At 37.8% G+C, this 15,075-nt stretch overlaps 1 protein-coding gene across 4 annotated transcripts in view; it reads right to left on the bottom strand.

The window, feature by feature from the left end:
* The window catches only part of GRIK2 (glutamate ionotropic receptor kainate type subunit 2), a 626,152-nt gene that overhangs the window by 398,190 nt on the left and 212,887 nt on the right, over positions 1 to 15,075 (bottom strand). For all 4 annotated transcript variants that reach the window (XM_084624592.1, XM_084624595.1, XM_084624593.1 and 1 more), the window contains 3 exons: positions 8,158 to 8,339; positions 5,859 to 5,912; positions 1,814 to 1,987 (listed from right to left, as the gene is read on the bottom strand). In XM_084624592.1, the coding sequence (XP_084480718.1) occupies positions 1,814 to 1,987; positions 5,859 to 5,912; positions 8,158 to 8,339 (410 nt within the window). The remainder of the gene's footprint in view (positions 1 to 1,813; positions 1,988 to 5,858; positions 5,913 to 8,157; positions 8,340 to 15,075) is intronic.

The following is a 15,075-nucleotide window of genomic DNA, read 5'->3' as shown; positions in this document are numbered from 1 at the left end:
GGTGCCAGGAGGTGGCTGACACCATCTTTTGCCTTTTGACCTAGATGTGACAGTTGCTCAATACTGTTATTGGGTAAAAGCCACAGTATGTTAAATTTCAGAGTACCAGCCGTGTCAGTCTGTATTCGCAAAAAGAAAAGGAATACTTGTGGCACCTTAGAGACGTACAAATTTATTTGAGCATAAGCTTTTGTGAACTACAGCGCACTTCATCAGATGCATCCGATGAAGTGAGCTGTAGCTCACAAAAGCTTATGCTCAAATAAATTTGTTAGTTTCTAAGATGCCACAAGTACTCCTTTTCAGTACGTTAAATGTTTCCCATAGGATTAGTGAAGAGACATCTCTCATAAAAGCTCTATACTTTGGATGGGTCCCTTATAACTATAAAGCCTGAGCTGACCTCACTCACACCAATGTAAGTCTGGTGCAAGTCAATGTATGCTAATAGAGTAACACCGGTCTAAAACTGGGGTAAGATAAGAATCAGTTCTATACTTTCCATGGACTTCTAGCAAAACTTCTGAATGAGTAATTACAGTGCATGGAGTTTAAATACACTTCTTAGTATAAAAACTTTTATGATGTAATTAGCTTTAATGGAGACTTTAAATATTACATATTTTTAAAAACATCTCTAAATACCACTATTGTTAATTTTTAGAGTACCATCAGTGTGTGTGGCTCTGGATAAGAACACAATATATGGGTAATATTTTTATACACATGAGGAAAAATCACATAGGCCCAACTGAAGTTAATGGCAAAACTCCCAAGGACTTCAATGGGTGCCAAAATATCATTCATAATATTTCTTTTTCACAAAATAAATGATGTTATCCTACATGCCGATCAATTGATACCTACTATTAAACCACAAATGATTATATTCTAAAACATTACCACGCACATGAAAATATACAAGGCTATTTAGAACAAGGAATCAAACTTCCTCCTTAACGTTCCCCATTGGGCAATCCCACACGTTATGCATTCTGTGAGCTCTGCATAAATATGAGTGTGTAACTCTTCAGTATGCATCGGGTGCTGCTCATACATTTGAAAACATGAGTGTTAATTTCAGCCTCACTTTGCCCATCTCTAAAATGGGTATAATAATACTTATAACACAAGGCGAGTGTGAAGAATAAATAATGTTTATAAAATACATGGACATCACCGGAGGAAGGTGCTTACTGTGCACAGGATTAACATCTCCTAGGAATGTTGTTATTGGATTTATCCAATGATTTCCAATAATCAGAGATCTACAGGACAAGAGATTTCTAAAATAGGCCGAAAAACCTTCTCATTTAGTGATATGTTGACTTGACTTGAGAAAACAAAGTATTTTTTATTATAAAGGAGAAGTTTTTTATGTTAAATTACATAATCACATTTTAAAGAAGTCCATTGTAACACCAGACAAATATTTCTCTGTGTTATGACCAAATGGCTCTGGAATTAGCATAATCCAGAATATCTCCCTTTTTAAATGAAAGTAAGTAAAGAACATAGTTCAAAAGATACAAAAAGAAGCAAAAATGACAGTTACTTTAAAATATTAGGTTGCAAGTAAATATAAATATGGTATTTTGTTTGAGATAAAATTAGTATGGCTGTCCAGTACTAAGTCACATTTTTAGTCTATCAATTGTGAATGCAACTAATGACTAATCTGTAGGCAATAATTAAAATGAGATTTGGTCCTGTGACTTTAGAACAACTGAGTGACTGGATTGCAGGTTACAATTCTAAGGGTTTTGTAATTAGACAGACATGCACAAACTAATCTATTAATTGGTATTCATACCGTCATAAATCCATCCAGCAAACCTGAATCAGGTTTAGGAGGTGCTTGCAATCGTTCCATGGACCACTTTTCAATGATGGAGGCCACCTGGCTGTTCTCTGTGTTTAAGATTCTGAATCCAGTCATGTTAACGCCACTATACCGGTAAGGTTCCACATCAAGAGCAAAAAGGTCCTGAAAGAGATGTTTGCAACATAAATGCTTTTTATATGTCATTTCTTAATGCAGGCATTTAACCACCTCCGTGGAGATAAGCACTGTAATGTGCCATGACCAACAGTATTGTACATGCTACTAAGTGCCGTATGTTCCATGTACAGGTCTGGTTGGGGTCTATTCCATCTTACACACATAACTCCAACTGATGCTAGTGGGAGTTCCCTGTACGTAAAGAGGAAAGAACATATCCCACAGTCATAAACAAAGCACATTAGGAAAAAAATTAAGCCCAGTGGCTGAAATTGCTAGTTACAAATACTCCATAAAATGTAATCAGACTTTAATATTATTTGCTAATTTAACAATCCCTTTTCCTGTAGTTCAGATACTGAATTTAAATGATAAAATAAAATGACAGATTCCCTGCACTTTCCTCAGACTATTTCTCTCTGTTAAGCAGAATACACTCTTCCTGTTTTTATCTTGGTCTATTATCTCTATTATTTTTACCTTATTATTATTTTTACCTTAATGAGCTACAGAACACCTTGTAGAGAATTAGTCTCCATTATCTCAAAAACAGAATAAATGCTAAAAGCTCATTATTAAATTTAGACATTCTCAGTTGGATGTTGTAGAAAAATGCATATCCCGAGTAACAAAATATTCTGGTTTTTATACATCTTTCATACTGATCTATCACTGAATACAATATTTTCCTGTTCTTCGGAACACATAAATATCTTTAATCAATCTGATCTATTAATTTCTCTATTGTATTACAACATTTTAATTAAGATCTTTTCTAAAAAAGAAAATAGGCATATGTGTAGGGGAGAAAATAAAGTTAGAAAAAAAGAAAAATAAGTAGAAATTTTGGATGGAACAAGTTATTTCAAGAACAAGGTCCCGATCCTTCACTGTGATTCTTCAGTGCAGACCCCAGTACCTCTGGGGAGTCCAGAGATCTTCACTAGAGAATTCTGATGCAGAATTGGAACTTAAATATGAAGTTGGTGAAAAATATAACTTTTATGACTCAGTAAGCAGAGCTTCAACCAGCAGAAAGTGTTTCAGTACTACATAGCAGGCTGCACCAAGACTGTTCTTTTTTCTGATTTCCTTAGTAATATGTCTAGTGAAGGTGATAGAGACCCTTATTTAGCAGTCCTTATTTAGTTTTGATAAACACTGCATCCTCCATACAATTCAACCTACAGTGCTTGTCCTTCATCTCCTTTTTTTAAATTGCCCATTTAATATATTCTAGTTTTCTGTGAAATTGTAATGTTAGGGCTGATATTTATCAGAATGCATTTATTTACCCATTGAAGAGAAAGCAGAGCAATAACAGGGATAGCAGTATATGATGAATTGCTCATTGTTAACATTAGAACTCAAACCTAATCTCAAAGATAGTTATCCTTCTGGATTCTAATTAGGGTTTATGGTATTATTTTTCATATACAATGTATAGGATATGTACAAGTATCAGGGGGTAGCCGTGTTAGTCTGTATCCACAAAAACAACAAGGAGTTTAGTGGCACCTTACAGACTAACAGATTTATTTGGGCATCAGCTTTTGTGGGTAAAAAAACACTTCTTCAGATGCAGAAGTGGTGTTTTACCCACGAAAGCTAATGCCCAAATAAATCTGTTAGTCTTTAATGTGTCACCGGACTCCTTAGGATACATGCAGTGTTTAATTTGTGCCAAGGCTTAACTTGGCTGAGCCCCGTCATCTATCGGTTTGGCAGTTCATAGCCCCAGCACCGTTGGGCTTGCTGCATGAGTTATGACTGTAAAAAACTTGCTTGAGCTTCAGCACCTAATTGCTTGAGCTCTGACACCTCTTTCATCACAAATTAAGCACTGGCTATGTCGGAATTCAGTGTGTGCCTGCAGTTTGACATCTATTTACAAATTTCCATACTTGCGTCCTTATTCTAAAGATATTGTACATTTTAGCAGAATAGCTAAAAGTAATAAGAACTATGTTGCAGTAATGCTGTACTCTTACAGAATTTCTTTCCCTTCAAATTTCAGATGCTTTCAAACATCTGCACAAAAAACCCCCAACCTCATAACTAATTATTTAATCCAAACACATTCATGTGTACACAAAAGTATAACAAATATACACAACAACTCGGTGTATTAATGAGCTAGTGCATTAGGCCCCTGAATCAGTCACTGGAGAATACAGTTCTGAAGACTGCTTTAAATGCTGTGATTGGAAAATTTATTTGACAGGCTTTCACTGTGCCAGGTAAGAAGCAATTAATAAATCAAAGCAGCTGAAACTCTGTTGCAATTTACAGAGCTCTACTGCAGCATCAAAATCTATCACCTGCTGGCGCATGCCAAATTATCCTTTTCTGTCACTGATTCAGGCTGGTCCTTCAGGCACCTAAAGAAACTAGTGTTCCAAGAAGCAAATGGAAATATTTAATTACAGCAAAATCCTGATTTTAAAATTTAGTAAAAAGTCCATTCTAGAATATAAAGCAAAGAAACAAATGCAATGAGATAGAAAGCTCAAGTCACTCAAACCAGCAATTCTCACCAATGAGCCAAATTAAAATACAATATACAAAATTAAAACTGAGACGTCTGGAATCATTTGGTCAGTCTGAGAGCTTTGACAAGGTGAATTATAAACTGTGTGCAATTCCAGCATCTCTGAGTTCCACAAAGGCCCAAAGAAAAGTTATGGTTATGTAAAATCTTCTCTGCTTTTACTAACCTAATGAGGTTCATCTTTAAGAGTTATTTCATTAAAGGCCAGTACTCAGGCTGTTCCAGTGCTGCTCTTTTCCATGTTTTGCAATCTCTATACTATGATTCAGTGATGACTGTTCATTGAGTCCACATAAAGGTCTCATTTCAGCAAGGTACTTGAGCACGTCTCATTTTAAACACATTACATAGACCCACTGAAGTGGGACCATCTGCATGCTTAAAATGACACACACGCTCAAGAACCTTGCTGAACTGAGGACTGAATGTGCCCATTTGATCCATAATAGGAGTAAGATAAAATAATGTATATAATTTGAATTTTACTAATGTTTTCCCATTTCTCAGGGTGGAATTCTAAAAACTTCTAAATTCTTCCCTGATAGCCTTCTCATATATAGCTTGGAAGTAATGCAAGAACACATTACTTGAGAGTAGAGTTGAGTGAATTGTGAAAAAGATTGTCACATGAATATTTGTTTAAATTTGAAAGCATATTTAGATTCAGCTTTTCCAGTTCTTGAGTTTAGCACCAAATTTTCAGCATGAATGCTCCAATATTCATCAAAGCTGATTTTTGTGGTGCATATGTAATTCCAGAGCTCTCCATTCTTCCCAAGTTGGTATTTACATAAAGGAAAAGAAACAATATCACATAACTTATGTAATTAATCACCACACAGGAAATTTTAAATTGTGGTTTGAAATTATTCACAATGAATTATTTAGTACTCATCGGTGGACGAAGAATTGTTTGCCAAAGAAATTAATAACTAACTTGGAATAATGAATATATCTGAGAATTTTACAACTTGTTCATTGAAAAAACAGTAAGGAGAAAAATGACAAGACTCATAGAATAATTATTAATTGTGGATTGATTATGCTCTCAGCTCTACTCAAAAATTTAAATCTCTAATGCTACAAAATAATTTTCTCAGGTCTATTAGTTACCAGTGTACAGTGTTGAACATTAATTAAAATATCCTCATGAGTTTTCATTGGACATAACAAAACTTGATGGAGAAAACATGCCATACCTGAGAGACCATTCCTGAGAGACCTCTTTCACACTGTCAAGTAATATAATTAAGATGGCTAAGGCCTTTGTTCAATGTTATTGGCATGTTTTTATAAGCTACTTACCAATGTGGTAAAGATATAATGATAGTATTCTGTCATCATTCCCATAGCTAAAGCCTAAAAAAATAAACGAAAGATTAATATTTTGAGGTCACATAACATACTTTTTAATTGCACCTTTACAGCAAATTAAAAAGCAAAAGTGGAACACTATTTGGAACAGAATATAAGGTAGGAATTATACTAAAATTAGGTCAAGCAAATCATTTCTTAATAGTCAGAACAGATTACTGACTATTAAAGGAATTTATGAACCAGATCTTCTGATAAAAAGATTATTATTATGATGTTTAGAGCTGTAATTGTGAAAGAGGCTTATAGTTTTACATATTAATGGGAGCATTAACTTGCCACACAAAATCTGAACTAAGAATATTTTACTTCATTGTATTTATAATGTCTCCACTAACTAATAACCTAATGAGAAACACAATTCTACTTTGATTAACAATATGACTCAATTAAAAACTAGTGTTAGCAAAATAAGTGTTGATTGATAGACAGACAGACAAATAGATCAACAGATCAAGCTTTGGGCACTTTTACCATATTTCTTTAGCATTAACGGAGCATATCAAATATCGGTACCATTATTCAAAAAGTATAGAAAACTAGCAAGTATGTCTTCCTGCCTTCCTAAAAGCACAACACAGAATAATTTCAGCTCAGTTGTGTATTTTCAATTTCGTATATATTTTTGTTGGCAAAATAAGGGCAAGTATTCTTAAATACAGTTTTAAAGAAGTGGGTTGGGGATCTCTCCTCATTCTAATTCATTATTCTTCTACCTTAAAGGGCAGTTCCAATCCGAAAAGTACTCTGCAGAACAGCCTCCTTTGTGTATTAAGATTTATATCCAATCATTTTAGTAACTAAAACTTTTAGTTACTTTTTTTAGCACTGAAAAGATAACATAGCTATGGGAGAAGAATTTGGATTCTGTTTCTTTTTGTGCACCAACAGCATTCTTTTATCAATTACATCTGTTCGAACCTACTGATGGCAAGAGGAGGAGTCACTGTGAACACAATTCGGAAACAATTAATTTTTCAGATATATACGTGAGATCCTAGTTTGTCCTCCAGAAGCTTTGCTGCTTGTGACACTGCATGAGAAGGCAAGACGCAACAAGACTGTAGTTATGGGGGGGGGAAAGTTAGGAGTCTACAAGTTTGAATGTTCAGACTCAAGCATTACTTCATTTTCTTGCTAAGAGGTGAAACCTCACCACTGGGTACAGCTAAGGAGTGCCTGTATGCATTGGGAATCCTCATTCACCAAAACTATAGAGCAGCAATGGAGCTACTCAGAAACCACTACTGCACCCTCACGCTGAATGTGCTGCATCACCTTAGACAGGGAAGGAGAATAACTATTACCCACCCCTACCACTTCCCTGTCCCTGTCCCTAAAGAAGTTGGAGGATCCCAGTGGAGTATAACCGTGTAGCATACAGCTGGTGCAGAAAGTTTGGGCAAGCTCTTGTGAATTCTGCCATATGCTCCTTGCATTCCCACAGGCACACAATGGAAATGCAGCAGTTTAACCATGTTTAGGGTCCTCCGCAATCATGGCAGGAGGGCAGAGAGAATTTGGCCCCTAAGAAAATACCCAAGGGGAACTGACAGTATGAGTAATTTTCTCAGTGGAACATATTAGTGTGCTCATCTGGTAAGGAAAAGAGAGATTTAATTTACAAACATACTCAAGTGGTTTGTCAATCAACGCAAGGTTGAGTTTTCTATTATTGAAATACACTATTGGAATTCTATTCATTTGATTATGGAATATACTAAAATAAGAAGTCTAAATTAAAATTGTTCATTGTGCAGAATAAGACTAAACAAACATTCTAAATTTGCTTTCTGTTCAGAGTGCCAGTCTATGAGTGGTTTCAGAGTAACAGCCGTGTTAGTCTGTATTCGCAAAAAGAAAAGGAGTACTTGTGGCACCTTAGAGACTAACCAATTTATTTGAGCATAAGCTTTCGTGAGCTACAGCTCACTTCATCGGATGCATACCCAACAGGATATTCATCATTATAAGATAATATAAAAGATTTTTCCAAGTAACATTTGCCTCCAGAGACTTGTAAATAAAGCTCTTGCTCCATCCCAACCAAATAAAAGAAAACTGGCTATCATTATAATCTCATATAACATTAGCTCAGGAGGACTTGGTTGATTTTCCAGTAGAAAGAGCTCAGTAAAATTCACACACAATTTTAAAATCAGTTGAGACTAGGTGTTCCTGTTATTTGTTAGGAAATATACTAGGCCATCTGAAGTGATGTAATGATTACCTGTTTTAAAATGCCTGCTGCCATTTCATGACTGCAGTCAAAGATCACATGGAACTCCTTGCCTCTTTTCATCTCCTTTAGTAAAGGCTTAGCATCCTTTGTGTCAGCTGGTAACTGACGGATTTTTAGTCTTAGGTTGTACCGTGATGGAGCTTTAATGAGCTCTTGTAATCGAATAAGGCCTTAAAGAAAATATGAAAAAGACAGGAAAGGAAAATTATTGAAACAAAAATGAAATGACCTGGCAAGAGAAAATAGCTTATTACAAAATATTTGCAATTTCCTGATTCTTTCCCCTTCTTATGAGTACGCTACAGTGTGTATAAATTTGTGCTTAAAGAAATGTCTGGGATCCCATTGCTTTCTTGACACAATTCTTTTTTCTTCATTAATATTAATAGACAGTAAGCAGCCTGAGTTAGGATTACGTCCAGGAATGCAGACAAATCTTCCTTTTTGCATTTTCTTGAAGCTATGATATTCTTCTCTAAATAATATATATATAATTATTATAATTCAATTAAAGCAATATCCCAGACTAATAGTTTGTAATCAGACTACTCATTCTCATGACTAATCTATCAGGTTTATATACACAGCTGAAGTTCATTACAGTACCATGGAACATTTTCACATAATCCACACCAGGCTACTAAGAGCGTTAATTTATCTTTCTTAATTATACAATTAACAAGCAGCTTCAAAAGCACAGCAAAAAGGGGTATAGAATAAACAGTAGGCTCATGTCACTTAATTCCTCTTTAACATACTACAAAACATTTTAAATTACTTATTCCTCCCCCTCTCCCCCCCACCCAAGGAGTTACATATATGGAAATTTCTCAGAAATCTTTTAGTTCAAATCAATGTGACAGTGCAGAGTTGGTTTACAGATCATTGGTCTGTGACCAATACTAAACCTCATGTTGTTTAACTGTATTGAAAATGACAGCGTAAAAGCCGTTCTTCCCTAAAGTAAAAGTTCATTTCAGTGTTAGCAAGAACGATGTATTCTTATGGGTAAACTTTCTCCCTGGCATGTGAAGAATTGGGTGTGCATAACTCACTGGCAGTAATGGCTGTTATATGCCATCAGTACTTCATATGTGATGCTTCGGACCAATTTTCCACCTACCTACCAAAGTCAATGAAAGTTCTGTCTTTGACTTCATCTGGAGTAGGATCAGGCCCTAAAAGATATCTCCAATGTCTGAAATTACCTACTTCCTTTCAAGATAGAGATATTAATGAGGAAGGTTCATGAAATGATGTTAGCTGTCATGCATTATCATCATGTGTAACTTTACACAGAGCAAAAAGCTGAAAATTCACCTTAAAATTCTATTTAGATATTATGCAATAGCAGAAGCTATCTTACATTCATTTGACCTATGGAAAACTTTACAAAATGTTGTCCCTCACCTATAGTTAGTGTGTTTTTACTTTTGTGACACTATGTAATTTATAAAATAAATGTAATTGTTCAAAGCACTTTATAACATGTAAGGAGTGACAAAAAATGAATAGAATAGGTTAGTATCTCAAAAAGCCTATTCCAAACTAAAGAGGCACAAACACTGACAATACAGAACAGTCTCCTGAATAAGCACGGTCAGTTGTGTTTATAAAGCTCAACTGAATTATGTAGGCCACAAAACATGTTCCACTGTACTAAACGGTTCACTTTGGTAGTCCACTGGGCCATAAGCTACAATAAATATTTGTTCATTCCTGTTTAGACTCATAAAATAAATCCATGCTGGCACTAATTCAACAGTTTTCAGCTTGTAAGGCTCCCTGGGGAATGACTTTGAAGAGCAAAAATCTTTCACTAGCAGGAGCGGCTGTCCCTTGCTTAGGATTTCAAGGATTCATCACTTTGTGGAAAATGAACAGTACAGAGAATTGAAGCTAAGTCTGAGGGAGTAGCTCTCATTACAGTTACCCTACAGCTCCTACAACAAAGAAATGCTTCACAAAAGAATGATAATACAGTACTTAGTATCCATTTACCCATTGTTTTTATTTGTACATAACAGCCCAGAGTTGCAAGCTGCTGAGCAACATCAGCTCTCACTAAGATTTTACTGAGAATTCAGGTTGTTCAATGTTTCTCAGGTTTAGGTCAAACTTAGAAAGAACACATGCTTGTGCTCATGCACAGTGAAGGCTGACACTCATTCCTGACACATCGTGCCCAGGACTCTCACTGGTGTGATTTCCACACAGGCTGCAGTAGAGCCTTTTTAATTTAACCTCTTTTGGATCCCAACTTTGAGGCTACAGTAAGGCTTGAATATTTATGCGCGGCAATATTTAGATTAAACAGAGCAGCGGGTGGAGGGATGCCGATAGAGCTGTAAGGACGAGCTTGCAAATGGAAATCTTTCCAGGTAGCATAATTTTCATTTCCCTAAAGGATGCAGTGCATGAAAGGAACCCTCAGAACAAAGTATATCATTTACACGGTGCAAAAGCCCAGACATTTTTCGAAACTTCCACCCCACCCCGCATCCCAGTGATCATCTGTATACAACTTGGTTGATGGCGAAGGGGATGGATTGTTTGGAGAACACTGTCTTCTGATCATTTCAGTTTTCTAATATTTTTTTGTTTTCTTTTCTGGTTAAACACTTGCGTTGTGTTCCATGATTTGGGTACCAACCTCTGATTAACGTTAAAGTCCTGAAAAAGCTCATATAGAAGTTACCTCTCCCTTGTGTTCTTTTACAAATGCTGTGGTTTTCTGTGCCTTCTGCTATCAATGCTTGGAGTCTGTTTTTTCAGGACCAGTGATAGCACTTGCCGCCTTTAAGGCTTTCATCTTTATAATTCCCTCCCTCTATCTATGGTCCAACAGACACCTCATCTGGAGAACTTAAGAGCACATTTTTTTGTATAGACAAACTTCTGAGTGTACATCCCTCTGGAAATCCAAGGCATGCATGAGGAATGTGCCTCTGGTTTACCATCCATTAGGATGATGCAGCATTTACTATTGTATGCTACGATCCACTTCTTCCTCATCCTCACTCTCCTCCTTTGGACTGACTTATGCCTGCAGGAAAGGGTCAGTTCCTGCAATTGCATCCAATGGATATACTTAGGGATGGCTCCTTTCCATCCACCACCTCATACACATGTAAAAGGGACAGGCCTAAAAAGGTCTTAAGTAAAAAAATAAACTATAGGCATTCAAGACTAGGAAGAAAGTTATTTTTGTAAAGTTGCACTAGCTCAGAAGATCCCAAACCCAACACCTTTCAGTTTATGTATAGTCTTTATTACAGCGGCAAAGAGTCCTGTGGCACCTTTTAGACTAACAGACATATTGGAGCCAGGGCCGGCTCCAGACACCAGCTTTCCAAGCAGGTGCTTGGGGCGGCATTGAGAATGGGGCTGCAGTCCGTGCCCCGAGGCAGTCATTCGGCGGCAGCTCCACCGCTTTTCCCACTGTGGCGGCTTTTGGGCAGCAGCTCTGCCAATCTTCCGGGTGTGGGGGCAATTCGGTGGCAGCCCCGGTGCTGTTGCGGTGGCAGCAATTTGGCGGCAAAATTAGTCGAGCCACCCCTGATTGGAGCATAGGCTTTCATGGGTGAATACCCACCATGTCGGACGCACGGTATTCACTCACGAAAGCTTATGCTCCAATACTGTCTGTTCGTCTATAAGGTGCCACAGGACTCTTTGCCGCTTTTACAGATCCCGACTAACACAGCTACCCCTCTGATACTTGTCTTTATTACAGTATCTCTTACAAATAAATGAAATAGGCAGGCAGGTAGGTGGTGCAATGACACACCTTTGCCTTTGAGGCCTGCAATGGAAGGGGAGGGAACACTATAAAACTGAGAATTTTGTCCAATCTGAAGCATTTTCAGGACTGAGTGCCCTACATTTCAAAGCAAGTTGCATGCAACAATTTTCAGGAAATAAATTTCCCAGTGTGGGGCCTTCAATTAGGGGAGGAATAAAGGAAGGAAATTGGAGGACAGCAACAAAACAATTGATTATTTTATCATTTTGAATTATATCTTTGTGCTGACTAATTCCAAATTTCAGCCTTGAGCATTTTAATAGAACTGACTTACAATATAACCACATAGAATACAGCCCTGCAGATGAAATGTTGACCACTTATTTTATTGGTACTACAGGACCCTACTATGATGAGAGGAAAACAACTTGGGTAGACAAGCTCTTGAAATAGCTTTACAGCAGTGTGGAAGTGAAATAATTGTTGTATTGTGCGGGGAGGGGGTATATTTTTCTAAAGTGACTTGTATCATGGACACCTTTTCTGCCCCTTTGAACTCTTGATTTTCATTTATTTATTTATTTATTTTGGCAGCCACTGTCATGAGCCTTATGTCTGAATGACTGAGAATATAGGCATGAGTCTCCTTTTTCAGAAGCTATAGTTCAGTTTTATGGAGAATCCTGAAGGTGCAGTTTTTGAACACTTTAGCTGACATCCTCCTCCAAAGAGATCAATCCCATCACCTCCTCAACATGCTCAACTTCAACCAACTCCAAGAAGCAAGAGTCTCAAGTTTGTTCTGAAAGCCAAGCTCAGCTTTACAAGCCATTGTTATACCAGCTGGCCAGCTCATCAAGCTATTTATCATTCCCATTAATGCTGTCTTTGTGGTGTATAAGAAGATATCAAACCAATATACTTTGCAATGGGCTGTACACAAACACTTTTTCTTGTATAATAGAAAGTTACACATTCTTTATTTAGATGAAAGCCAATCTTGGCCTGTTCTGAGCAGCAGGACACTCACAACGGGCTAAATATAAATATATTACCTTATTTTGCTGTTTGAGAAATTCCTTTATTTTCAATTTTTTGCAACGTTTTCTGTCAGAAAATAGGATACGGGGATAGATGGACCTTTGGTCCCTCCCAATATGGCCGTTCTTATATTTTTAAGTTCACAAATCTTGACTATTGGAACAGATTATCTGTGGGCTCTCAGAGTTGGCTCTATTTTCCCCACATCCTTTATTTACAAAAGACCTGTCTTTAATAAAATAATAATAATAATCAATCTTTTGAGAATCTGCACCTGCTGGTAGTATTGCACAGAAAGCGAGGCAACCTCAGTGCCATTCAGAGCCTTCTGGAAATAAAGTCAAAGTAAATGATATTTAAACCCACTTTAATACCCCTCTGTACCGCTTAAGTGGTGTCAAGTGGCCTTAGTGTAAATAAACATCTGGTCCCTGGGATTTTTATTTTAAAAAGACAGAAACCTTGAGGTTAAAGGAATGTGATCTCCGAGTGCAACGCTGAGGCCAAAAGGACTAACACAATCCTTGGATGCACAAACAGAGGAATCTTGGGTAAGACTACAGAGGTTATTTTTCCTCTTATTTGGCACTGGTGGAACCAGTGGTGGAATACTGTGTCCACAATTCAAGGATGTTGATAAATTGGAGAGAGTTCAGAGAAGAATCTTGAGAATGATTAAGGATTAGAAAATATGTGTTTGTAGTAGACTGAAAGAGACCAATCATTGTGCTTAACAAAGACAATATTAATTGTGACTCAATTACAGCCTATATACACCTACATGGGGAACAATATTTAATAACTGGCTCTTCAACTATTTGGGGGGAGGGATAGCTCAGGGGTTTGAGCATTGGCCTGATAAACCCAGGATTGTGAGTTCAATCCTTGAGGGGGCCATTTAGGGATCTGGGGCAAAAATTGGGGATTGGTCCTGCTTTCAACAGGGGGTTGGACTAGATGACCTCCTGAGGTCCCTTCCAACCCGATATTCTATGATTCTATGAATTTAGCAGAGAAAGGTATAACACGATCTAATGGTTGGAAGCTGAAGCTAGACAAATTAAATCTGGAAATAAGGCATACTACATGTTACCCTTAGAGCAGGGATCAGCAACCTTTGGCACGCGGCCTGTCAGGGAAATCCGCTGGCGGGCCAGGCCAGTTTGTTTACCTGCGGCATCCCCAGGTTCGTCCAATCGCAGCTCCCACTGGATGGGGTTTGCCATTCCAGACCAATGGGGGCTGCGGGAAGTGGCGCAGGCTGAGAGATGTGCTGGCTGCCACTTCCCGCAGCCCCCATTGGCCTGTAACAGCAAACCACGGCCAGTGGGAGCTGCGATCGGCCGAACCTGTGGATGCTGCAGGTAAACAAACTGTCCTGGTTTCCCTGAAGGGCCGCAGGCCAAAGGTTGCCGATCCCTTCTCTAAAGTTAGAGTAATTAGCCATTGGAACAATTTACCCAGGGTCATGGTGAATTTTCCATCAGTGACAATTTTTAAATCAATTTGGGATGTTTTTCTAAAAGATTTGCACTCGGAAATATTTGGCGGAAGTTCTATGGACTGTGTAATACAGGAGGTCAGACTAGATGATCATAATGGTCCTTTATGGTCTTGGGATCCATTCATTTCCTTCTGAAAAATGGCACTGGCTGTATTTAAATTATTTAGGCTAAATCATGCTTTGGCATAAAAACCCAGTTAGGGTTCCTCATGAAGTTTCTTCTAACTTAAACCAATCAGAAGGAAGGGTCTGACCCCTTGAGATAGAAGATGGGGGACACAGCTTCAACCCCGAGAATCTGGAGATTCCTACAGATTCACTAAGATGTTGAGGGGAGTTGATGGAGGCCAGAGTCATCTGTGTGGTGGCACTGTGCCTCCAGGCTACCTATAACTGCTCCATTGGCTCCCTATCTGCTCTGCAACCCACTGCCCCTAGAACTTCCCTCAGATGGGAGTTCCGCACCATGGAGTGACTTCTATTCAGGAGTTAATACACCTTTAGAGGATATTAACTCTTGAGTGAATACCTTGCATTACTATGCATGCATCCTCCAGCTCCCCCAACTCCAGACCTCCCCATTTATGGATCCATACACTGGTATTGCAGCAATGAG

The sequence above is a fragment of the Lepidochelys olivacea genome (genome assembly GCF_965140295.1).
Source record: "Lepidochelys olivacea isolate rLepOli2 genome assembly, chromosome: 3".
NCBI classification, from domain to species: Eukaryota; Metazoa; Chordata; order Testudines; family Cheloniidae; genus Lepidochelys; species Lepidochelys olivacea.
Note: the sequence above shows the minus strand (reverse complement) of the source record. Positions and strands in the feature narration are given on the sequence as shown.